Source organism: Athene noctua, chromosome 3 (genome assembly GCF_965140245.1).
Source record: "Athene noctua chromosome 3, bAthNoc1.hap1.1, whole genome shotgun sequence".
NCBI lineage: Eukaryota > Metazoa > Chordata > Aves > Strigiformes > Strigidae > Athene > Athene noctua.
This window is the reverse complement of record NC_134039.1, coordinates 20,289,535-20,316,646: the sequence shown is the minus strand read 5'-3', so window position 1 is coordinate 20,316,646 and position 27,112 is coordinate 20,289,535. Positions and strand designations below refer to the sequence as shown.

General features: G+C 38.0%; 1 protein-coding gene across 5 annotated transcripts in view; it reads left to right on the top strand.

Moving 5' to 3' along the window:
• EPS8 (EGFR pathway substrate 8, signaling adaptor) overlaps window positions 1-27,112 on the top strand; it is a 140,038-nt gene that overhangs the window by 98,577 nt on the left and 14,349 nt on the right. For 3 of the 5 annotated variants that reach the window (XM_074902213.1, XM_074902211.1, XM_074902214.1), the window contains 11 exons: window positions 638-720; window positions 2,732-2,868; window positions 4,675-4,748; window positions 5,814-5,940; window positions 6,300-6,388; window positions 9,944-10,018; window positions 10,609-10,757; window positions 13,107-13,290; window positions 17,621-17,754; window positions 21,413-21,524; window positions 22,419-22,562. In XM_074902213.1, the coding sequence (XP_074758314.1) occupies window positions 638-720; window positions 2,732-2,868; window positions 4,675-4,748; window positions 5,814-5,940; window positions 6,300-6,388; window positions 9,944-10,018; window positions 10,609-10,757; window positions 13,107-13,290; window positions 17,621-17,754; window positions 21,413-21,524; window positions 22,419-22,562 (1,308 nt within the window). Of the gene's footprint in view, window positions 1-637; window positions 721-2,731; window positions 2,869-4,674; window positions 4,749-5,813; window positions 5,941-6,299; window positions 6,389-9,943; window positions 10,019-10,608; window positions 10,758-13,106; window positions 13,291-17,620; window positions 17,755-21,412; window positions 21,525-22,418; window positions 22,563-22,875; window positions 22,912-27,112 lie in introns of all 5 variants that reach the window. The other 2 variants (XM_074902210.1, XM_074902212.1) reach the window with 2 other exon arrangements.

Below are 27,112 nucleotides of genomic sequence, written 5' to 3'. Positions count from 1 at the left end.
CAGAGCATTCTAAATCTTATGAGAAGCTGTGACCTATTTAACACAAGGTCTATTAAAATAATGCCTTAGATGTGCATCAAAATTTCACTTGTGGGCCACTGGTAGAGGCAGACCACAGTTACAGAGAGGCAGGAACCTACAGTTAGGAAATGTTCTGAAAAATTCATCTTCTGTTACATGGAAGAGAAATTGGAGCTATTGTTATTTCTTAAAGGAAACTGTATCACTACAAGTTACTTTCATGGCCCTTTATGCTGCTACTATGTCTTTCCCCTGACATACTTGAGAAAAACAAAATGATGTATGAGGAGGGAAAAAATAGCCTATGCAACAATGCTTGACTTGAGATAATTACAGCTGTTCAGACAAATTTGGTGTCTAGATGGCATACTCAATTGATGATAATGCTTCAGATTGGAACAATGACAAAAATACCAATTCCCAGACAACAGCATTGTGTGTTTCTTTGTTCTGTTTATGTGTAAAATATTTTATCCTAGAACTTTTAAATAAATAGGATTTGATAAAGTATTCTGAAACCTAAAGATGCCCTAAAAAACGTGCATGAGGAGGTATTTATTTCATATATCTGGATAGTCTAGCTGGTGACTGATGGTTTCTGCTTCTGTGTCTTTAGGCTACCTTTATTCATGAAGATATTGAAAGTGCAATCAGTGACAGCAAAAGTGGGAAACAAAAGAAGAGGCTTGAAACACTGAGGTAAAAATCTAACTTCTTGGCAGTATATAGTATCATCAAATAGTGTTACAGCATTCAGAAGCTTTCCAGGTTTGCCTGCTGTCTTTTGCTCTTTTTTGCTAGTTGATTATATAATCTACATCCAAGACCACGTGTAGAGGCCTTGCTTTAATAATTATCTCATGTTGTCTCAATTTATAGCATCACTCTTAACTTTCCTGATTCCATGTTAGTGACAGGAACGTCTGAAATCAGTGTGACTTGCCAGAGAATAGCATTGCATGTCTCAGTTCTGCATATGGTTCAAGTAGTTCAGAATTTAAATTAAAAACATAAATGCCCCATAACTCTAAGTAAATAAGATTATGATAAAAAGTTTTTGGATCTAAAGATGTTAAATAAAACATCAACTGAAGATTGAATTATATCCTGCCTGCCTGTTTAACGATGCTGAAGATTCCTTGTTTCCCTGGTAGCAAAAGCGTCTCTGTTGGTTGGAAAATGTGGTGGAAAAGAGTCTGTTGGGTTCAGAGAAGATTAATAAAGAAATGAGGTGTAGCCAACATTGCTGCAGAAACTAGGGCACAAAAATAGTGGATACTGAATGGTAATGGTGGTAGTTTATTGAAAAGTTAGTATGTAAAAGTGTTCTAATAGTGTCTCTCAATAACTCTTAGTTTTGTGGTTCAGATAGATTTCTGTCCAGCAGATACTCTCTAAGTAAAAATGTTGACAGTATGTGAATGAGTTTATAAGTCTTAGCTACCTGTTAAATTCTGATGTGCAATTTATGAAGTTTTCCTAGAGTAATGGACACTCCCATAAAAACAAAACAAAAACTGAACTGTGTCTAACTTTATCTGTGGATTTAAAATTAAATAAGTAGACTACAGTTTGTGGGATCATAACGGGTATAAGCACAAAGAAGCAGTCTAGAAGGACACAAACACATTGGATGTGCTGGGAAACTAATGAGATTTGATTGGGAAGAGAATGTAGGTACATCTAGTGGGGAAAAAAAATCCGAGATATCAGTCTCTGAGGACTATGAGGCCAAGACATCATGAGTGTGACGGCTTAGTGCTGGTTACTCAGTCGTATCATGTACATGCTGGCGTAGGGTCATGGGGAGAGTCCCTGCTGCCTCACATTGCATTATCAAGCTGCTGCAAGGTTATTGACAAGTAGAACTGTGGGACATGTGGAAAAGAGTGCTCAGGAGAGTAAAGGAAGGAAGGGTGAAGGAAATGGTTTTTTTATTTAAAGACAAATAACACTTGACATTTTGTGGTGGTGTTGAATGCCATGAATGAGATGGGATTATAGAGAGATGAATTCAAGGTGAAGATCTTGCTTTTAAATAGGGGTGTGGAGAAAGGGTGGGATGTGTCTATGACAGAAATTGTTGGGATTTCTTGTCAGTCGGTATCAAGTTGCAGAATGACTTCAAAGACCTCTTTCCTTATGGTATTTGAAACTAGATTAAGAACTGGAAAACTGTACTAGGGAACACTTGATATGTTTGTATCAAGACAGGATGAACTGGTCCCTGATATAAAAGGGAAAATCAGCCTGTAAATTTAATTGGTTTTGTTGGTAGGGTTTTAAGAAATGTGTGGTTGACAACCTGTCAAATTTAGGGAATAGATACTCAATTGTGATGACTGAAAGGTAATTTCTAATGAAGTCTTTCACACAAAATAGAAGTCTAGCCATTGAACTGCATGTGGCAGTAAAAATGCCACCTACTAAACTGAAGCCAGTGAGTTTACCTGTGTAAACTGGCAGGTCTATGGCACTGCTTGGGGATTTCCCATGTGGCCAGGTGACGAGGATTTGCTAACCCCATCATGGGGCAGGTTTCCTACTGTGTTTAACATACTTACACATCATGGTCTTTGAGTACTGCTTCCTTGGCAAGTCAACAGTAGAAGAGTCTTTGTGAAGCCTCCTTGTCTGCTTTGATTAAGTACTAGAAAATAGAACCTTTTTCCTTCAAGTGTCCTGTCTGGGCTTTTTTCTCTTTCTCTAGAATGATATCCAAAGCTGACAGTGCTATCCCACCGCCGCCGAGGGCGCCTGCCCCTGTGCCACCGGGGACCATCACCCAGGTGGACGTGAGAAGCCGTGTGGCGGCATGGTCCGCGTGGGCTGCTGAGCAGGGGGAGTGTGAGTATTTCTGGGAGCTCGCTGCCACACAGCATGGTGGCAAGCAGTTGTTCAGGACAGTAGGTTTTTATGATGCTCAGTATAACAAAAATAATTTGGAAAGAGCACTTTTATAAAGATTACAGTAACTGAATCCAGATACAGGAATGGTTTTACAAGGTCACACCTCTGTCCTCACTGAGAGCAGACAGGATTATTCTTCCAGTCTAGTTTGAAATGCCCCAAACCACTGTTGCCTGATCTGGGGAATAAGACCTGACTGTCATAATCTGACGTCATTTACTTGCACGTACCCATTTTCTGACTTGCTGTTCAGAGCTGCTTTTACTTGTGTTTAGCTGGGTGGGGGTGTGGGCTACCAGTTTTAACCTGGGCTTTTTTGTGAACACAGTAACATTTACAGTAACCAATACTGTCATAACTCTAGTAATTTAGTGATGCTCTCTCCAGTAATAGGGAGAGCATAGGCCATTGGACAATTAAAAAATATAATAATGGATTAAAAGGTGACTAGAGATCAGCATTATTTATTTATATTTACCTTTATAATGGCCTGTATGGCTAAACTAGTTCGGTGTGTGTGTGCGTTTGGTGTGTGTGTGTTTGTTTGTTTTCTAAAAGTCTTAACCAAGGAATGCTTGTAGCATTTCTAATGGATTTGGATGTTTTTCTTTGGTGTTTGGGATTTTTTTTTGTTAATCTCTAATGGAAACATTTTTATTTTGATCAGATTTCTTTGAAAAAAATGTTCTTTAGACAATAAAGCTCCTTCTGTAAAACAGACTGTATTAAGGTTAAGGTGAGGCCTTTTTTGGTTTGTTTTTTTAATAATAGATACTAAAATTTTAGAAGTAGAAGTTATTAACCATGGAGTCTTTATTATTTTTGGTTTATTAAACTATATCACTCAACAAAGTACACAATTATGCAAAGAAAGCAACTAAAAATGTTCAGAGAAATCTCTAATGTAAGAATGTTTCACCTACTAATGTACAGTATTACATCTGTCTTGATTAAAGCCTAGTTTGTTCTTCTGCTTGATTTCTCACTTCAGAAAATTTTCATTAGCTGGTCAAGTGCCTTGCCAGACCACCTGTGGATCCGAGTTCCTGCAGTTCCTTTTCTGGAATGTATTTACTGGATCTTTTATGAAATGTATTTACTAAAATCCCACCTGTTAATGTAGTTAATGTACAGTATAGATAATGTACAATGCAGTACTTAGAGTGACTTAAAAATGCAAAACTTTGACAAAATATTAACCCATGTTGTTCTCAAATAAAAGTCACTGACTCTGTCTATTGTTATTTGGAAATACCAGGTCTGTCACATCATTACCTCCCATTCTACGTTGCCAGACTTGGCATCCCTTTTTGCTAATTACCTTTGACATCAAAATTGTCGTCAAAGTCATGGCTACACTCTTTCTTGCTTATTTTGCAGGAGTAGCTTTCAGCATATTTTGCAAAATGGGATGGTTTCTCATTATGTTGCATTTATAATCTGCCACTTTCTGCTGTAATTTTTTTATTTTGACCCTGATACCACCCTTCTGTGGTTAAATTCATTTATGCAGTTAAGTTGACTGAAAGCATACACCTCAGCTTTCTTGTGACACTTGGCAGGATCAGGCATTAGGGCGCGAGATTTTCAGGTTGTGTGGAGTCCTTGCAAAATGAATGGTACAAACAGTTTTATCCGTCTTTTTCTTACAGGAGGATGATTTAAAGCATAAGCTGTATAGGAAGTGTTGGTTACTAATTCTGTGTATATGGATGTCTTATTCTCTTCTTCCCTTTCCTGCAGTTGAAAAACATAGACAATACCATGATCATGAAGAAACAGCAGAGATAATGGCAGCCAGGATTGACAGAGATGTTGTAAGTGAGAAACTAGAAGCACTATTGCTTAAAATCTGTGAAATTTTGCAGCTCTACTTTGTAGGAGAGCTTTTTCCACATGGGAAATTAAGTTGTAGAGGAAAGCTTTCCAGGCAGACTATGTTTGTGTGGTAGACCTAAAAATGAATAGATGGTAGTTCTTTTTCTTAATTTTTTTTCTTTAAAAAAAAGAAAAGGGGGGGGGGGGAGGGGGGGGGGAAGTTGATGTAAAGTTTTCTGCTGTGAAGGGCTAGAAATATATGTAATTATTTTGTGTGGTAGACCAAATTCAGCAAACTACATAAGGATAAAAAATTCCATCAATTTAGTGGGATTTAAATATGTGCAGTATCTAGAAAGTAAACATATGGTCGTCTCTGAAGACAGGTGGACTGTGTATGTGTACAATGTAAATTTTTCTTGCCTATAAGCAGCAACTTTGGGCAGGTTCTGTAATGTATGTGATATTAAGTATTGCCCCATTTGTCAGTTGTAACTTTCTAATTTTTTACTCTCCTGTTGCCCTCAGCAACATCAGAGGGTCTTGAGGAAAGCGTGTTGGGGCTTGCTTCATTGGCCTATATGTTGTTTTTCCCCAGAGGCTCATACATTCTCCTCCACTTGCTCTTTGAAAACAATTCTTCAAATATCACTTCTCTATAAAACTACAATCTGACATTCAACAAATAGCTTAGTACTTTGTACTAAAGGAGATTATGAAGTTATACTGTTTAGGAAAACGCTGTCCATTCAAATAATTAAATTTATTTCATGTGCTGTGAGAGAAATTGTAATGTGTGAACAAATTGTGTAATTGCAATCTGAAATTAATAATCTTGGTGATCATATTTTAAAAACTTCCAGGGACCTAAATTTTTAAAAAAACTAGGATTTAAAATACTTTGCAGGTGTGTAAAGTTAAGAACATAATGAATCTAAATATAGAATGTTCTAGCATGAACTTTGTTCCGAGGAAGCTGTTGATGTCTGAGGGTGCAGTGATTTTGATTTCCATAGTATTTCTGCTATAGATTCTGTAGAGAAACTATTACTTTTCTCCCATAGCAAATTCTGAACCATATTTTGGATGACATTGAGTATTTTGTTACCAAACTTCAAAAAGCTGCTGAAGCTTTTGCTGAACTTTCAAAGAGGAAGAAAACTAAGAAAAGTAAAAAGAAAGGACCTGGAGGTAGGAGTTCTTACTGCATACAATTCTGCTTCTCTAAGGATCACTGAAGTAGCTAGCAAGTGTGTCTTTTTTGTGTAGTTTTTTCATTAATGTAGTAATTTTCTTTCACTTTGAGCACAAAAATTCCTATCCAGTATATTCTTAGAGGGAAAGCTATGAAAATTATTTGCTTGAAGTCAGTGGGGAGTGACTGATTAGAGATGTGACCACAGAATATGCTTACTGTCAGGATTCTATATTTACAAATTTCTGTAAGTTGGTAACTTTATTATGTATTTATGTGTTTACTATTTCTGTAGTATTTATAGAAGTTATATACCATATAAATGGATATATAAAAATCTCATTTTGTTCACCAGAGGGGGTTCTTACTCTACGTGCAAAACCACCACCTCCAGATGAATTTGTTGACTGCTTCCAAAAATTCAAGCATGGCTTCAATCTTCTGGTAAGTGACTGCTAGTGGATGTGGTGGTGTGAGGCATGTGATAACAGTTTTTTCCTGGCATAGCTAATGTTAAGTATAATGCAACCTTTGTTTTCCATACCACTGCAAATTAATTTGGGTGTCAGTTTTCCTGCATTGGTTTTCCTATGTCTTATTTGACTAGTATGAAATGATGAACTAAAATTATGGTGAAAGATGAAGAGGAGAAGGAGGAAACAGTAACATGATAGATTTGCTTCATAGTTATTTTTAAGTTGGGTTTTTCTAGAGGTTCTGACTATTGCAGGAGGTGTGGATGCTTTATTGTTGACACCCCGAGGGAGTTGCAGAAGGTCATCTTGTCTTTGGGAATGCATTAATGAAGTTTTCTGCCTTCTACCTAACTTTCCTGGTGCCTTGTCCATGTAGAGAAACCTTGTGGGTCTTAAATGCCCTACTGCTGCCAGCTGTGCAGAGGTGGTCACAGCATCCAGGGAACTGTGAACCTAAGTCTGTGTTGTCTTGGTCTCCATTGCTCTTTCAGAAGGAGCAAAGCCACAAGTATCCTCTTCAAGAATGCTGATATACCTGGAAACGTAATCTTGTTTGGTCCTTGGCTGAAACACAGGAAGATAGCACAGCTGATACTTGACTGGTCTTTGACTTTTACCTTTTCCTTCTCCATTCAAGGTTGAACTGAGGCAAGAGCAGGGCTGGCCACCTCTGTCCAAGGGTTGGCTTTTGAGCTTTGGGATGCTGCTCCTCAAGTTCTCTACACAGTGACTAGATGAGCATATTTCTTTTCCAGCATTGTTATTTCTTCTTTTCCTGGTTCTTCAAAGCCTTTTACTGGGGAAATTTGAGTTCAAGTCATAAAAGAATTTCTAGGAACGTCTGTGGGGATGTCAGCTCTGTTGCATGCTTGCCAGCATCACCAGCTGTGGTCTTAATTTAGTTTTATTCAGCTATGCCCATCAGAGTCTCTGTGCTTGTTGCCATCATTACATAGGACCTTTCTGACCTCAGAACACTCCATCGACAAATTGCTGTCGCTTTATAGATTCTCAACAAGCAGAGATGCTAATTCAAGAGACTTCTCCTGGCATCTCCTCTTCTGCAAGTGCTATGAAAAGAAGGCAGCAACTGGGACACTTTCAAAGCATTTACTTTCAGATACTGACTGTCCCTTCCAATTGCTGAGGAAGCTATGCCAACAGAGAAAATTGTTCTTACATTCACTGAGTCAAATCAGCTTTTTTCTTCCTTTGGGAACGAATTCTGATTGCAGGGCTGTAGGTGATATTTAGAAATGTTAATGTCTAATTTTTTTTAAACCCTATATTAAATTCTGTGATTTTGACGCTAAAGGACTGCTGTTTTGTGGGGGACAGATGTCTTAGAATATGCTGATCTTCTCAGTAACAGTGCTTGTATGTTGATTTTTTTTTCCATTCTTACTTCTTACCAGGTTATACATTTAAATTATTTTTTCACCCAAGTATAATGTGTCCATCTTTGAGTCTTTATCTTCTGTGCAGGATAAGAAGCAGTTCTTGTTCTGGTGCTCAGCAGCATCTAGGACCTGGTTTCTAATGTTGCTCTTGAAGAGCTGTGCTGTAACAGTGCTTTACTTCAGCATCATGGCAGGAGCCACAAAAACCTGAAATATCACTTCCTGGTGCTTTATGCCAGACACTGAGAGCTGTATAAAATGAAGAATCTAGTTCAAAAATAAAAGGAGTAGCTAGGAGAATAAAATCTTTGCCAGTAGAACGGAAACTTTTAAAACACTATGCTGGAAGCTTCTAGAAAATGCCTACCATCTGTCAAAAAAAACTTTAGAAAGACCAGAAGTAAGTTGTTATGACTGAATAACAATGTATAGAAAGTTACTAGAAGTAAAAACACATCCTCTTCCTTTCTTCATTTGGAGGCACACTCTTGGAAGGATAGATGTAAAAATAGAATACTGATAGCCAAAAGCAGTTTGAGGAACAGACAGCAAGATGCAATAAAAAATACTATAACTTTTAAAAATACATTCTAGGATGCTTCTTCTAGAGCCTGCAGGGCCAATGAGTGATCAGTAAATAAAAGAAATTCTCCATGAAGCTGTACAAGAGAAAGTAGATTTTTTTTTAAATGCATATTGTTGGAAAAGCTTGATAGTGGACAATATGTTAATGAAGAACTTTTTTTTTTTTTTTATGAGGAGCACAAGAGATTATCTGTTTCAAATTGAAGAACTGGTAATGGGTTAAAGAACAGCAAATCAAAATGCCAAGTTACAGGCAGATGAATAGATGCCCTGTTTGAATGGGTGGGCACTGTTCATCCATCTATTCCAAAAACTTAAGTCAGAAAACCACACAGTATGGTGTGCAACCTCTCTCAAACTGCCTTTCGTCCAGGGGGAGAGAAATGGTTAAGGTAATTATGATAATCTTTAAAATAATTCCAAGGTTCTGAGACAACCAGGTACCCCTGAGGTACTCACACATGGGATGCAGCTTGTAAGCAGGTATATTAAATTATAGAAGAAGCAAACTTGCATCTTGCAGATCAAAACAATGTCTACAAATCCATCAGTTCTTTGATTTTGTTGCTTTGGATTTCCAAAACACACCCAGCAAGGTTGCACACCCTGAAGTTCTTAAAGATGCTGAGTTACTGTGAGGTTGAATTTAGTTTCTTAAGTTCTTGTTTGGTGAAATAGAGAACAAAATATAGGACTAAAATGCTGGTTCTCAAAGTGCAGTAAATTGAGCAGGGAATTCCCATGCATGCCTCTGCAGAGGCCTTTGCTATCCCAACATATTTACAGGTGTTCTGGCAAATGGGGAGTGTAGAGTCTACAAATGTAGAAGTATCTCATGATAGCAGATAAAGTGACAGATGAAATTCAATATTGATAGATATGATAGTCATGGATACGTGGGGAAAAATCTCATACGTAAAACAAGTCAGAACAAAATGTTGATGTAGTACAGATTCCTGTGAAGATATCATCCATGTTCAATGGTGATCAACCAAGTAAATGTTAAGAACCATTAGGGCAGAAAAAAAGACAATTAACAAATAAAGAGGATCAATATGCTGCTGTGTTTCCTGGCCTTATTTTATTCCCATTGTAGCAAAATTGAAAAAGGTACAAGGGAGGATAATAATGTTTGAAGGGATTACTTTAGCTTGGAAAAGACCAAACAGAGGAATAATGTAATAAATCTGTAAATAGTTATGAGCATCACTGAAGAAAACAAGTAGAGGATTGCCGAGTTTGCATTTTGAGAAGAACTATAGAATACTAATGAAACTAAGAAATGGCAAATTTCCAAAGGAGATGTTTCTTTACAAAGCACATAATTCAGTTGCAGAACTTCTTGTTTTGCATGATATGTGATAAAGATATACATGGATTCAAAAGCAATTTAATGAATGAGCAGTTGCACTTAGCAGATGTTGCAAAACACCGGACTTAGGTGGACCTGTGGCCAGAATGGCCATTCCTGTGTGAAGTATTTATTGTCATAAAAGTTAAGTGCTTCTTAAAATCTTATCATTTTCCCATTCCTTCAGGCCAAATTAAAGTTCCATATCCAGAATCCTAGTGCAGCTGAACTGGTTCATTTTCTCTTTACTCCACTACATATGGTAAGGTTTTACAATTTTTTCCGTGTTTTTCTTCTGAACTCTTGTATTTATATTCTCTGTAACCTTTTCAAGGTTAACAAGATTGAAATGTTGTGTCTCTGGACAATAAGGAGAAATGTGTGTATCTCGGAACGAAGCTCTCTTTAGAAAATAATTTATATCATTTTCTGAGTATAGTCCCATCTATTAAATATATCTTTAACTTTGTGTATTACAGTTTGCCATTATAATTTTTCATTAACAGTAAAAAATTGAGATACTTTACGTAATGCAGGAGGCTTGAAAGCATACCATATGTCTATTTAATGGAAGTATGTATAGTTTTCTTCAGTAGAGCAAAAATTGTATTGCCAAAAGTGGGTCTAAGTATAAGTTGGTTGGTCACCCAAACAGGAGTTCTGCACTAAATTGTTTAGTTAATATGTAGGGCATTAAGACACATTATTAGCTTCTCAGAGTTTTTGGGGTAGGGTGTGTTTTTTTGTGAGTAATAAATGTTCCCTAGCAGTGTTGTAGGTAACTTACATTAACAGTAACCTCCTTACTGACAGTGTGTATGTTCTTTGTATTATTTTAATACTTGCATTTAGGTGGTACAGACAACAGGAGGTCCAGAACTTGCTGGTACAGTACTAAGTCCCCTCTTAACAAAAGATACTATAGACTTCCTACGATACACTGTCACCAGTGAGGAAGGACAGTTATGGATGTCATTGGGTGACACATGGACCAAAGCCAGGTGAGAAGAAGCATTTACATACTTTATAGATGATCTCTAAGCTCAAGTTTATTGACACAATCTTAAGCAGGTTATCCACCCCCCAGTAAAAGCTCAGTATTAAATTGTTAGGCTTTGGACTCTTCAGAAATGTGAAGTTTTTGGAAAGGAACTCTCTAGCTTCAGAGGGATTTGGGAGTGGTTTGATTTTAGGGGTCTCAAAGAGGGAGAAAATGCAGAAATTTCTGTTTTGTCTGTAGTATTGAGAACGTCTTGACATAACCTCTTGCATTCATTTTTTATGAACTGTCCCTTGCATGTTTCCAGTTGTTTTTCCCCATTATTTTTCCAAACCAATCTGGACTTCATTAAAAATCAATTTGAAGAAGCTGCAATAAAAAGTGACAAAATATTGAAGAACAGAATACAGATTTCTATTATTAATTTCCAATAATTATCAAAACTAAAAAGTTACAATGTCTTTACTTGTTCAAAAGCATCATAATGCTATAAAGAAAATGCTTATAATTTAAAAAAAAATTTATTGGCTGAACCATGTTACATGTGCATACCCTACATACCTCATTTAATGGATTCATTATTATGGTTAGGCTTAGCTAAAAATTCACTGGTTTACACATTTGGTTTTTTGAGTTAAGTGTATGCTTTGAAATTACTTAGGTAAATAAAACATGCAAAGTGCATTTTAACTCTAATCTGTGGTAGATAAGTACATTTGATGATGATTAAGTAAGTAATCACTTGGGCTGGAAATGCGTAATGTATTTTGTGTTTATTCATCCTTGCTCTTAGATTTCAGATTGGAACATAAACATCTACCAAGTGGTTTTCTTTGATTAATTGATTGATTGATTAAAAAGTAGTTGAGTGTTTTGCTGGTAAGGGAGGCTGCATAGAAAGTCCTCGAGTGACAAACAGACAAGATTTAAAAAAAAAAAAAGGGGGGGGACACACAAACATTCTCAAAGTAGGGAGAGTGATGGTACAGGTATTTCCCTTCCTTGGTCTCACTCTGCTGCAGGACCAAGAATGTCCAAATTCATCCTTTGGGCCCGTGTTCAGTCTGCTACTACAAAATGAGCTGGAAACAGGAATTGCAGCTGCTTGTGATTGCCAGAGAACTTACCCCAGCAAAGCACTGTTCGCTTGCCTTTACTTGCTTCCGGCTCTGCTGGCTTCATAGCAGCTTGCAGTGGGACTGGCGGTGGAAATTGCCTCATAGCATTGGAGCCCTGTGCTGAGAAAAATGGATCACTGGGTAAAATAATGGGCTCCTTGTCTTGGGAACTACCATCATCATTCGTTTAGTCCATCCTGAAAAAAGTTATAAGGGAAAGAGAAGTAGCTCATGTTGGGCAGTGGAGAATAAAACATTTAGAATATAGTTGGCTGACCTGTCAGATTAGAAATGATGGTCTCATTGATCTCAGTATCCAGAGGTACACTGTGGTGTGGTGTAGCAGGAGAGGTGAATGATAAAACTCAAGGGTTACTGACCTAGCTCAGACCTGCTAATGGGCTAATAATTACTGACTGCTTTTGAAACTTGTATGACTCAAAGCATTTGTCCCTTAATTTTCAGCAGTCTCAGCTACTAGACTGTTAAAATACTGTAATGTACATTCCCATTTCTACTTCCACTGTGAAGATACAGCAATTTATATTGTGGGGTAGTGTGTTATGTATAGTGCAAAGGCAGAGCAGGAAAGCATTAATTTAGTTTTGTATTAGAGTAGGGAATGCTAATGGAGCTTGGAAAAGTAATACAGTATTTTAAAATTACCAATCTGGACTACAAACCAGCAAATGTGATGATAACTATTGTGTCTTGGAGCGTGTAGAATTGGGGGGTTTATTAATAAAAGCTATGGTTTAACTTTTTGGTTTAGGTGTAGCTAGGCCCCCTAAGCTTCCATGTTTCATACCCGCTTTCAAGCTTTCTTATAAAACAGGCTGTTTCTTTGAAGTCTTTTGTCTGGTGCTTTTATGCAAATAAAGCGTTGCAATTTTTTTCCCCATCTAACAGTTAAAACAAATCCTAGATTTGTTTGTGATTGATTCTTCTATTACTCATCTTTTGCTACAATACAGAAATTTATTGTGTTTTACCACAGACATGTCCTTACAGCAGGAGCAGTTTCTTTTTGCATAGCAGAGCAGGGAGCACAGTTGTGGTCAATAAATGTGTTCTGCCAATTTTCTGTGTTCTAGCACAATTCTCCCTGTACTGTAATCCCATCCTCTCCTCTATACTAATAAAAATTTTAAAGCATTTCAATTTTTAGGAAATCTATTAAACCAATATTTGTGTGGCCCTTGACACAGATCTCTAATTTACTTTCAATGCAGAGCGGACTGGCCCAAAGACCATTTTATTCCACCTTACGTCCCCCGTTTCCGAAATGGTTGGGAGCCTCCTTTGCTGAACTTCATGGGAGCTCCAAAGGAGCAAGAACTCAATCATTTGGCTGAGTCAGTGGCTAACGTTGCAGAGCAGCAGCGAAAGCAGGAATTGAAAAGACTGTCAACTGAGGTAGGTTATCTGTGGCAGTGTTTTGTAAAATAGCTGAAGGCAGCACCAACTGCTTCCTTCATAAAGGCAATATTCTGTGACATTGTTGGAGTAACTATGCTCTGACGTCTGCTACATCAGTACAAGTTCAGTATACTTATATTAAAGTTATGTGAAACCAAATACCTGTTCAGCTACCAAAAATGCGATTAGGAAAAATGTAAGGTTTTTTGCCTACTGCTCTCCTTGAAGCTGGTACACTTTCCCACCTCCGTTTGGAGGACAGTCCAAGCCTCTAAGGTTCAGTTTGATTCTTCACCTTGTGCTTTCAGTTCCCACAGATTTTGATCACATATACTTTAGGCAGAATTTGAAACAAAGTGTTCTCAAATGTGCATCCTTGCACAGGCACATGGGCAAAAAGAAAAAAAAAAACCACCATTTTTTAGAGAATTTGGTATTTAAGCTGCTTCTTCACCAATGTGAAATTTAATATCCCCTTTCATTAATTTCTTGATACTCTCACTGTATTGCAAGAAAGCATTCAAAGGTGCTATCAGAGTAATGCCATGTCAGGTAATTTAGGCCTACATCTGAAAAATAGCTGCCAATTAGACAAACTACTGCATAGGAACAATTCCCCATCCTCTTCTAAATGTTTCTCAACAAATATTCTACCCTCTACTTTTTCAGTAGAGTTGGTGAGAGAATGTTTTTGTGAAAATTTTAAGAATATATGTGGATTTTGTTGCTTTTTATTCACAAAAAAAAAGTACTAGCTTTTTAAACATACAGGTTTTCATTATGGAAGCCTTTTGTTGTTGGGAGGACATAAACTTTAGTTTAAAAATTTAACTTATTTTACTATTCCAGTTTTAGTTTAAATCAAGTGTTAGCTAGGTAGTCAGTTATGTCCCCTGTTAGCAGCTGTGATATGGAAGTACACCTAAGAATTTCCTAGATTCAGTCCATAGTCTTTTCTATCTTCCTTGAGCAATTCACACCAGTACTATATTTGGAGTACATCTTAACACAATGATGCTGGATTTAATCTTAATTTGATAATATTTTAGAATATGTATATATATAACATTTTTATCTGTTAGTGGAAAAAATGCACATATGGAACAAGATTCAAGGGAAGAATTATTGTCTGTTACAGGATGGTGTTTCTTTGCAGAGCAATTCTCTTATTGGAGACAACAAAGCCTCCCCAGCAAAAGTTTGTCACAGAATCAACTAGCTTGGAAAGGACCTTGAAGGTTCTCTAGTCCAACCATTAACTAGCACTGACAGTTCCCAACTACACCATATCCCTAAGCACTATGTCAACCCAACTCTTAAACACCTCCCAGCATGGGGACTCCACCACTGCCCTGGGCAGCCCATTCTAACGTCTAACAACCCCTTCTGGAAAGAAATACTTCCTCACATCTAGTCTAAACCGTCCCTGGCTCAACTTGAGGCCATTCCCTCTTGTCCTATCACTTGTTACTTGGTTAAAGAGGCTCATCCCCAGCTCTCTGCACCCTCCTCTCAGGTAGCTGTAGAGGGCGATGAGGTCTCCCCTCAGCCTCCTCCAGACTAAACACCCCCAGTTCCCTCAGCCGCTCCTCCTACGACCTGTGCTCCAGACCCTGCACCAGCTTCATTGCCCTTCTCTGGACACGTTCGAGTAATTCAATATCGTTTTTGTAGCGAGGGGCCCAAAACTGAACATAGGAATCGAGGTGCGGCCTCACCAGTGCCGAGTACAGGGGTCAGATCCCTTCCCTGTCCCTGCTGGCCACGCTATTTCGATATCAAAACTGCCCATAGAAAGCTTGTCATAATAAAACCTTGTTTTAATGAAAATTTCCATTAGTAAAACAAAAAAAGTCTACTCGCCTACAGAGACAAGCAAATTGGGTAAAAAGTCTGCCAAGCAAAGGAGGATAACATGGTACATATTTGATTACTTAAACCAGTTTGGCTTTATGCCTAACAAGATATACAAGAATAAATGTGCCAAATCACAATAAATGTGAGAAAAAAAGCATTTAGTGAAGTTAATGGGCACAATAATGCGAAATGTAGCTGTTGCCATTGCTGTCACCCCCTTGCCAAGTCATCTCCCCAAAGTGTCTCATCAAACATTGTCTCAGTGTTTCACTGCTGCTCTATGTCTCTGTGCAGGTTTTTTTTGTTTACATTGTGCTCCTCCAAATAATAATAAAAAACCCCAAAGCCAACCAACTAACCAGAGACAAAATAGTATGGAAAAAAGAGGAACATTAATTTTTATCTTCTGATGATTGAAAAAAATTTATGATTTAGATATATAATAAGTTCAAACAAATTTGGAGGGGGAGAATACCTTGAGGTATTTTGGTTGCTCATGTTTTGGGGAGTCGATTTCATTCTTTTTCATGGTGGTAATGTTGGTTGGATTGGTAATTGTTTGTGCCAATTTAGCCTCTTAATCTTCAAAAGACAAAAAAAATAAATATATATCCCATTTCACTGAAGGTGTTTGTGTGCCTGGCACCTTGGTTGTCAGGCCTTAGTTCGAGGACTGTTGCTGAGTCCTCTGCAGTCTTGGGCAAGTCATTTAACCTTGGTAACTTGGCTCCCTACACTGGTGCCTCCTCAGCACATCCCTAGGGGGAAAAGGGTTGAGCTGCTTAATAGCTGTGAAATGTTGTAGGTGCTCAGCTGGAAAAAGCTTCATGAGTGCAAAATGCTATTTGTCTGCAGCAAAAGGACCACCCTGGAGTGGGTGACACCAGAATAATTATTCTTTCATAAGTCTGTTTAATAAAGACTGCTGTAAAAATAAGATGAGAATTGAAGTGTTCATCTCTTGACACTAATTGGCCTCATGCATTGCTCTCCCAAGGACCAAGGCTGAATGTTGAAAGCTGTGCTGCCCTGGGGGTGGAGAAGTGGTGTGTGCAGCTGTCCTCCCTGGTGGACTGCTCTGGTATCTGGCAAAGTGCATTGGAGGTTTCCACTCATGAGAAACTTCTTTTTTTTTTTTTTAAGTTTCCATTCCTGAATATTAAGATGTAGCCACATATGCAGGTCTCACTGGAGGGGTTTCACATTGAAGTCAGTTCAGTGATGAGGACTTGGCAGTGAAACAATGGGGAACTGGTGAGAGGGAGTCTAGTGAGGCTAAAGTGATGCAAATAATTTGTGTGTGAAGTAAAATCAATTCTTGCTTCCTGGGTGTCCTGTGATATAAGGTATAAGCCAGGTGACACTTGAGATTTTTTTTCAAAGAGGTTTTAATAATACAGTTTTAAAGAACATTCTACCTGTATGGGGGGTTTTGTGTGGTTTTAATTTCTTTTCATAAACCCTCAGCCCCATAGGCAAGTGTCTCTGGGTGCCCGGTCACATACTTGGAGCTAGAAATTAGGTGAGTGGCTTTTCTGTAGCCACACAGACAGACAATAAAAACACCACCAAAAAAACAAACATCAAAAAAGCCAACAAACCAGGCTTAGAGATTTGGCAATTTCTGATGAATCTTAACCGTTCTAACTTGTGCAACTGGAAAAGATCTAGAATGAGCAATTTCAATATCTTAATTTCCAGAAATGAACTGCTTGGCTTGTTTTTGTTTTGTGGAATGATGGTTAAAATAATTCTTACTTAGAAGCAGAGTATCATTGCTGGATTTAAGGTGGAGTTTCTTTAGAGGACTGCTGTTTAAAAAGAACTTCCTAAATCCTTGAATATTGTTATATATGTGCTTGTGATAAATTGTGATTATTTTCCTTAGTTAAAATCCTTAATTATAGCAACTATCGCATTCTTTTTTGCATTTCTTCTTTGACTATAGTCATGTTCAGTGAGAGGGTGACATAAATGAGGCACTTCATATTATGATCCTACGATAGTGTAGTAATTTTACTTAAGAGGTTTTATTTCTTATGTAGGCTTACTATTAGCTAGCTAGAGGTTTCTGGCTTTGAGAGTACATCTAGAACAAAAGCTCAAAGCAGTTTCTCAGTGCAGTTTATTTTAAAGCTATTCAGCCATCGTTTATAAGTTGTGTTGCTGTAGTGATATCTGAGAGATGGCATGGACCTTGCCCCAGAGAACTGTTTTTCTAAAGAATACCCACTGCAATATTAATGCAGTGGGATGACTTAGGATAGAAATTCTTTTATTCTTATCCTTTTGATCTCTCTGTTTATGTATTTGAAATGCATAAGTTATTAACTTTTCATAGCAGAAACATGAGCACCTGAGGATGTGTGAAGGCTGACAGGGACCCTAGGGGTGGTGGATTAAGTGAACCAGGCAGTGCTGCTGATAACACTAATCCACTTTGTGGCTTTGTTTCTATTTTGTCTTCCAGCCTCCCAGTGTTCCCGACTACCCTCCTTCCGATGGGTATGCATTCAGTAACACGGTTTACAAAAGAGGGCCTCTGCTGGACCAGGGGGCAGCTGTTGCTGCCTTTAAGCAAACTGTTAGCCGACATGTAGATAGGTAACACTGAATCAACGGCATATGTGTTGCTGTGGATAACTGTCCCGACTTAGTGCTATTGGGGTGGTGGTGCCTGTAATTACCTCTGGTTGTGTCTGCAGCAGATCGTTATTTCTATGAGGAAGCAATTCTGGTTGGCAGTGGGTATTCTGCTTTTGCTTCTCTAAAACTTCATTAGAACTCTTTCAGTATATTCCGATGAAGCTACACTGTTTATGTATGCTGTTAAATTAATGCTTTTGTTAAAAATGATGTAGTGGAATTCCAACACAACTGAGAACACAGAATCCTCCTATTTGGGTTCAAATTTTATTTCTGCTTTGTTTCATGTTTTTAAATATACTCTTTGCTCTTTTCAGAACTACAAAGAATGACAAGTCTTCTCTGAGATTCACCTCTTCTTGTTTTGAACGATCATTTGATTTGTTTAGCTGTTCACTTAGTGCTCTGTAGTCTCCTGCTTTTTCTTTTCTGGGCTGGTGCATAAATATCCATTTTAAGAATAGTAACTCTTTGTTTCTTCCATTCTCTTTCAAATGTTACAGAAAATGCTCTGAAATGTTTGCATAGCAGCCGGTGTCTTTTTGCACATCCTCTTTCATCCCCTTCATTTTAGCCCAAATCCGAATACCTTGACAAGATCAAATGCAGTGATCCTTAGAGTCTTGGCCTTGTCTCCGGGGAGCATTTATACCAACACAAGCTGTGGAAGTAAATTGGTAAAGAAGTGTTGGAATTGCTCCCCCATGCCAAACCATATTCTGTATATACCATATCAACTTTTGGCTTACAAGGCATGGAAGATGGTTAAGCTAAATTTTTGGCATCAGACTGCTGGTTAATATTATTAAATATTACAATTATTAAATTGTATCAGCACTGATATAATTCTTTTGATGAAAACCTTTGCATAATCCCTAGTTTTGAGCTATGTGCTAAAAGATCCTGTTATTAATCTGCATGCAAACGAATTTCCATATGGTGTGCAGGTTGAAAACTTGATTCTTTTCCCAAACTTTGGATTTATTCTTCATAACAACAACAGTAATAGCAGTCATCTCTTAATAATTTTCTCAGACTTTGTTACTTTTTGAGTTCTTGCCTCAGGACCAGTCAACTTGAAATCTTGATGATCTGTACTCTGAATTCCTTTCTCTGTTATCTGTAATGTGATAAGACCTGTTTTGTCCATTCAGAGTAAGAGTATTCCATGCAAATGTTGTTGCCTGCATTTCAGGTTTAGAGAATGAGTCTTACCGCATTGAACTATCGATGATATCAGTGTATCTGGCTGCAACTGAGTCATCCAAGCCTCCTTTGTGGCGGGTAAAGAGAAATGGGTGTTTCTAAGAAGCAGTTCATGTAAGGTGAAATTAGTCTTTTGAAAGATATGAAATATGACATGCTGTAGTGGTGCCTGTTTCTCACCACTGACTGTAGGAGGGAGTCTAGATGGCTGGTACTGATGTGAACATCAGCAATGTGCCCCTATCTTCCAGTCTGTTCAACACGACACAAACTTCCATTTGTTAATTGGCTCTTGAGAAACATAATACGTGCCTGGTAGGAGCTCATTATTGGGGGAAAGTTGTTAATATGTATTACCTCAAGTAACTTCCATTTAAAGGTAAATTTTAAAGCATCTGTGAAGAAGCACGTGGAGGAGTGGGTTTGGGGGAGGGAGTGAGAAATTCAAGCTGACCCTCTCCGTCATCGTTTGCCTAGTCCTTGTTCAAATCTGGCATTTTTAATGAGTGGTCTGAAGGCAGTGACCAAGCCACCCCACTGCCTTCTGAGGGACAGGTAGGTGGGTGATGTAAATTAAGTGTCAGAATCTTAAACTTTCAGTGCGATATTAGGTATATTGGGGACTCTCTTTGATGCTGAAAGAGTACTGAATAGCTTTTCAGCAATTTGTGTGCTGTTTCAAAGTTGTATGCTGTGTAGCTTGATTTTGTGCTGCCATTTGAAGAAAAGCACCCTGAAAGTCTGTGTAGTCCACTAGGTTCTTGAGTAGTGTGCACTGGAGAGCAGAGGGCTGCAGTTACAGTACATCTGATAGGCAGTAATAAAAAAAAGTGGCGGATGGATGGAGGGAAGTGCTGAGTATATTTGTGCCCTGAGTAAACTGCTTGACTCATCAAGCTGGGCTTAAAGAGTTATGGTCTCTTCAGAAGCATACAGCCATTGCCTGGCCCATGTTCTGGGGATGTTGCTGTTGATTGCAACAGAATGGAGTAAAACTGAAACCTAAACATTTTTAAAAAAACTTACTGATTTATGTTTTTTGAAGGGATCAGAATAGTTAGGTGTGGACAAGGTAGGAAGACACAGTTAGTGAAATGAGTTTGGAAAGGCAGCCTAAATGTAAAAGTACCTTCAGAGGTACATTAGTCATATCTCTGAGATAGTAAGAAAGGAGTTCAAAAAATATATGAATTTGGGTGGGTGGCAGAAAAAGTTGGGATTACTCACACATCTTTCAGCCTCGTAACAGCTATTCTGCAGGCCGGGGTTCATCCCATGTTTTTCACTCTCTCCTTAGACAATTTCAGTGTTGTGTTTTTCAAAATAATCTTTCAATATGACTCTTCCTTTGTTCTGCTCTTCAAATCAAGTGAGACAGTTCTCCACAGCCATGCAATAGCTAGGTAACTACTGGATTGCTCAGGCACACCTGGGACTCATGGTTGCATAGCACCAACATCAGCAACCATCTGCATTCATATCCCTGTGCCATGATGTTGTATATAACATTTCAAGCCATTAATTGCTTCATGTTTTCATTATCTGTTTGGATTTTTTTTTTTTTAACTTTACTACTTGGTATGGATTTAGGTTGTGGTGTGTAATTTGCAATAAGTGAATAATGTTACTGTTTCTTCTGGACCTGTTTTGAGGGGGATGGGGGGCTTCTCAGCTTGGAGAGATACTGCATCAAAGAAACTAGTAGATTCTCACGCAAAGGCATTCTGAACAGGTCTGTCCTCACGGAAACAGAAAGTATTAAACTGCGGTATGCTTTGTTCTACAATGAACCCAGTTCGTAAACTGCCAAGAAATTATTTTTCATTTTTAATTGATACAATAACTTGAGGTTGCTAGAGTTGATGATATCTTATGGTTAATTCAGAAAACTGATCTACAGTAGGTGAGCATTTTTTAGAGTTTAATTCCATTGATGTTGATGGCAAAAATTTATTCTTCTGTTGTGTATTTGAAACAATGTATGATGAACACTAGAAATACAGTTTCGTACAAAGCACAATATATCAATTATATACTAAGTATAGTCATTTGTTTATATGGCAAATGACTGATTAACCTACTGTAGAAAAATAGACTAAATATAGTGCATGTTTATTTTAAAACAATAGCACCTACTAATCTAAGTTGTTATCATATATCTTTCAGGCAGCGAGCTGATAAAGATTACCAGTAGTTGAGGTCTATGTAGCTCAACTACCTCATTATTTTGTTTGTTTGGGGTTTTTTTTGGCACTTAAATCAATGTGTTATGAATAGGTAGTTCTACAGCAGCATCATGTTATGGTGGGGTGGGGTTTTGTGTTTAAATGTTTTTCAGGTTTTTGAAAGAGGTCATTTGTGGTTTTGCTTGAATGTCTCATTGAACAACAGTCTGATCTTTGCTTTGCAGAAACTATGAAGCACACAGTAAAGCACAGACCAAGAAATATGCCAAATGCAAGTATGATTTTATGGCAAGAAACAATAGTGAGCTTTCTGTCATGAAAGAAGAGATTGTAGAGGTAATTTTTTTAATTTATTTCTCCAAAGAAAAAACCACAAATTTCTGGTACTACTCAAAAGCTGAGGGTACCTTTCCTGTGGATAGTGTGGCTGACCTTAATGATTACTTCAATGTGCGTGACTTATCTCCCTTAATATGAAAGTTCAATTAATTTGGTTTGTGTTGTAGACAAGATAAATAGAGATTCTTCACTGACTTATGAGTTGATGCTGTGGAGATCCATGCTAGAAATATATTTCTCTGTGTGTTTTGTCTTCTCTGGTGTTGCTTTTAAAAGCCTCATTTAGTAGTATTTAAATAACTGGCTCTGGCAAACACTGGAAGAGTTGGTACCTTGAAAGCTAGACACATTTGGAAGGGAGGGAGAAATAAAGAGGGAAAATGTTATGTATGAGATTGCATGGCAGACAGTAGATTTCAGACTACTTCTGGCCATCCTGCTCCAGTCCCTTGTTTACTCAGAAGTGCTCTCTTTCCAAATTTGTGCTTCCGTAGAATGATGCACTTTTCCTTGGGTTATTAGTAGTTAGTTACTCCTTTTGTCAACAGCATATGGGTTGTAGAGATGCCAGCCTCTCTGTGCGAGTATTTGATTTTCATTCTGCTATCTTGTCCAGCATATGTCTGAGTTTACAGAGGTTCATTACATGCTTTTCTTCCATATCCTTTCTTGAGGGCCACATTTTGAAAAGTGCAGTATGACCATGTAGATTAATGATGGTGATAATCAAGGAAGTCTTCAAGGGTTTCCTTAGGGACATCTGTGTAAGATTTATTGGCAATTGCAGAAACTGGCAAAGCTATGGTTTTGATTTGAAGTGAAGCACAGTCTGTGTACTGGCAGGAGGAAAGTCAGAAAAAAATACGTAATTAATTTACCAAATTATTTCAGATTCTGGATGACAGAAAGCAGTGGTGGAAGGTTCAGAATAAAAGTGGCAGCACAGGCTTTGTGCCAAACAACATTTTGGACCCTCTGAGGAATCAAGAAGGTGGTCTAGGATGGTCAGAGCCTTCATATACTCGCACCATCCAGGTATTGTCCGTTCCTTAGGAACAAAACTTTCCTTTGAAGTGTGCATGTGTGTGTGGAGGAGGAAGAGATTCGCAGCAAGGCTAAAATATCTGTATGTCCTACTGATATGTCAAAGGATTTGTATTTTTTGTACAGGCCGAGACTGATTTCTGTATTGCATAAAGTCTAAAGTGAGAATAAAGTTGATAGAGATCCAGCAAAATGTTATCCTTTTAGAGTTTTTTTCTGCTTATTTGCTTAGTGGTGGTAATTTCGATCCTAATGGATGTGTATGCATTTATTTTAATTGCAAATATCCTTTGTGGATTGATAGCTGTTGATGCCAAAGAAGGAGTTTGAATTATTTAAGGTAGGGTCATCTTTGTTTCTCCTAGGAGAGTGAACACCAGCTTTTCTTTTTATTTTCTGTCTTTGTGTGTCTCTATCTTAGTCTTGAATTTATTTAATTATTGTAATTTTGGAGTCCTAAAAAAATAAGTGTCTTTGCTTTTGAATTCACAAAGCATGTATTTTTCAATTACTGTGTATCAATGGCACTCTATTCTCTTGACCGAGTTTGTTTTTTTTTTTTCATTGTTGTTGTTTCTTTTATATGTTGAACAGAATTAGAGAGTAAAATTGAAAAATAAAAACTTAGTGCAATTGAGTAAGGATATACAGGAGAAAGTTGTAATGTGTATTTTTAGACAACATTTATGTGGGCTGAAGGCTCATAAAATAAGAGGTTGTGTTTTCTAAGACCTATTTCTTCCCTTTCATTTCTAATGATTTTGAAAGGTTAGGCAAACAAATTTGGATTAAGCAGAAATTCCAGGCCTGCCTCTGAATTAGAGGTTTTCAGTCCACATGTAAACCAGACTTCTCTTGAATCTTGAAGTTAAATTTAATTTGGTATAATATTCATTCCTTGTGCCTACACACTCCAGCTGATGACTGAAAAGCGAGAAATGCCATGATGTTACTATTGACTGTCTCTGCTACGGACTCATCTAAAAGTCCCTGTTGATGGTGTCACTGTGATGGATTCTCTGTGCACAGCTATCGTGAAGGCTGCAGCTTTTGCAGCTTTCCAGTTTTGCCATGAATATCAAAAATCTCTTGAGAAACAGGTCCTATGCTATTTTTGGCACAATTATGTGGTAGTTCCATCTTGAGCTTGGTGGGCTTGAATCAGACCATTTCTGAGTTTTTCCTATCCCTAATTGTTTGCCTATAACTCGTATATAGTCAAACAATTGCCTATATATGAGTTTGCCTATATATCTATAACTCATGTATAAGCTCATTCTAAATTAATTATGGTTTTTGCCTGTCTGTGAAATGAAGCATGCATCTAGAGTGCTTTCCAAATCCTGATTTAAAAATCTGACTGTTTTTTTCTTTGGGTGCATGTCATTCTATGTGTGTTTGGATTTGCAAAAGAAATCTTGAGCAGACTTGAGCACAGTTTTGAGTAGAAGTTCTTACACTGTTCTTTGTAATGCACTGCAGGTTTTGAGGTTTTCTGTTTGAAATAATGACATGACATGGGAAATAGTAAAATAATCATTTTCACAAAGCATTCTCCACGGAACTATGCATATTAGGGTCAGAGAACAACATTTAAGATAGCTTTGTTTCTTTGCCCTCCGGCAGGTTGTTCCCTTCTTCTTTATCATATTCAAATGTGAGCTTGAAATACTGTGAAATTATTTAGGAATATAACGAATTACACAGGATAAATGGAGTCTTTACCAATACATGTCAGTAATGTTGTTCTTAACTTTATGGTGATTATTATAATTTTAGCACTCCTGAATGTACTTTTTGGTCTCTTCCCCTGTGATAGATACATGGTTCATTTGGGATCTGTTTGCATAACCCTATTTATTTTAATAACAGCGCTATGAGACATTGCTGCTATTTCAGAGAGAAATGAGACATTGAAGGGATGACTGCCTTGCCCAAGGTCAAACAGGAGAACTTGTGGGTAGAGCTGGAAATTGAAGCAGTTCCTATCAGAGCCTTTACCAGACCCTGAACACGAGCAGGCTCAGCGCCTGGTGCCGTGCAGCTTTTGCCGGTCTCCCAAGTCATCTTTGGTTTTTGAAAGACTGCTTTCAAAGTAGTTAGTCGGCTGCAGTGAGCCACAGATAAGTGTTATGTGCAAGGTTAGCGTATTTCTTTACAGACTAATGGCTTTCAAGCATAGCTGAACAAAGGGTGTTTCAAGATTATTAGGAAGTATTAAGGATTCCATTGAAAGAGGTAATTTTTTCATTCAGTTGTTCTACAGACAGACACCCCTTGTCCAAGAGATGGATGCCTCGTTATCACAATGATTCTCAAAGCTGCAAAATTTATTTTACACTTCCTTTCCTAGTGACCTCTGAGTCCACACACTAGATTAGATCCTGATTTTCCTCTCAGTTTGCTTCAGCATTCAAGTCCCGGAGAGTTATCTGAAAGTACTGAATTGTCTAAGATGATACTATCAGAAACATTGTAAGCAATATCCTACTTATTTCATCATCTCTGTGAGTTACAAACTGTAACATTGTCTGTCTTCTGGTCAGTTGAATTAGTTCCATGAAAATTTATATTTTTGCTTGTTTGGTACCTTTATACATTTAGGAGAGCATTTTGCTGAATGTTTATGTTTTCCACTAATGCTGATTACTGTTTATGAGTTTCCTGTGGTGTTGATTGTTTAGTCTGTCTTTTTATTGTGAACCAAAAGTGGTACTTCATCCCATTTCACAGTGTTCCCCTGTTTCCCAGGCACTCTGATTTCTTCTTTTGTACTAATATTGCTGGTGAACCCAGAAAATAATTAATCATTATATTTTCTAATTACTGTGCATTTTATTAACTTTTTTTTATGCTCTTGAAGAAGAAATTTGAGGAACGCAATTGGTGTAGAGGTGTGTATCTTGGTGGGCATGTTAATTAATCTCATGACACCCTTTGTGAGGTGAGACAGTTTTGTTATCAGTGATCTGTATGAAATCCCAAGGCGCAGAGAATAAATGTTAAATCAAATGCAGTCCTGTAGTCTTATTTTTAAAGAAACATGGCTGTCCACAGAAGTGTGACAGTATATGTAAGAGGCATGTTTGTGGTATGCAAACATCAAGATAAAAGTCTCCACCTCACTTGGAACAAGTGTCCTTTGCATTTCTTGGTGATCTACCATCAAAACCTTTCTTTCAGTCCTCTTTGTTTAGCAGCTCACTTAAAATATCTCTGTGGGAAGTTATTTCCCCCCAAGCACAGCATTTGTGCTCCAAGTTAGTGTCATACTCATCTTTTGCCAACTGGTATCTTTCCTGCAGATCATGAAGTGTTTGATAATGAAGAGATGTAGTTGCCAGGTGTTCATTTTGCAGTGGCCAAAGAGATACCATAACTTTAGACGAAGAGCCAGTATCTCTTTTACCTCATTTCATACCAAATGTTCTTTAAAGTTACTGTCAGACCAAGATCTTTTGATGGCTTTAAAAAAAGTTATTTCCTGTCCAATTCAACATTCATCCAATCCAAATTATGGGATACCACCCATTATACTGGATAGTTGTTGAAGGAATTAATGGTAGGAATTAAAAGTCCTCAGTTTGCCTTTTTTTTTTTTTTTTTTTTTTTTTTTTTTTTTTTTTTAAGAAATGGGACTAATCCTAGTTAATACCAACCTGAATAAGTAAATTCTGTCTGGATTTCTCCCTGTTCGATCCTAATGTACTTCTTGATTTCTGGCAAGATTCTAGCAAGATGAGTTTATAAATCCAACGAAAATGTAAATTCTTTCCACTCTGCAAAGAGCTAGTTAGATGACCTGTAATGGGATTTTAATAGGCAGCTGTTTGACTCTGTATAACAGCTGAGCCCACCAAAGGAAACTGGCAAAAGACCTTGATTGAAATTTGTTCTTCCAATCTTGTGTACCTCGTTATCCCTTTTGGGTGAAGATAAGTAGTTAGTTCTCTGTTTTCTCTTAAAATGCATTTCAAGAAAACATCCAAACCACAGTGCTGTTGACAAAACTAAGGTAAAGGTTTTTTGGGTAAAAAACTGGATGGATGGCCAGGCCCAAAGAGTTGTGGTGAATGGAGTTAAATCCAGCTGGCAGCCGGTCACGAGTGGTATCCCCCAGGGCTCGGTTTTGGGGCCACTCCCGTTTAACATCTTTATGGATGATCTAGACAAGGGGATCGAGTGCACCCTCAGTCAGTTTGCAGATGACACCAAGTTGGGCGGGAGTGTTGATCTGCTCGAGGGTAGGGAGGCTCTGCAGAGAGACCTGGACAGGCTGGAGCCATGGGCTGAGGCCAACTGGAGGAGTTTCAATAAGGCCAAATGCCGGGGGCTGCCCTTGGGCCACGACAACCCCCAGCAGGCGCTACAGGCTTGGGGAGGAGTGGCTGGAGAGCTGCCAGTCAGAGAGGGACCTAGGGGTGTTGATTGACAGCCGGCTGAACAGGAGCCAGCAGTGTGCCCAGGTGGCCAAGAAGGCCAATGGCATCCTGGCTTGTGTCAGCAATAGCGTGGCCAGCAGGGACAGGGAAGGGATCTTA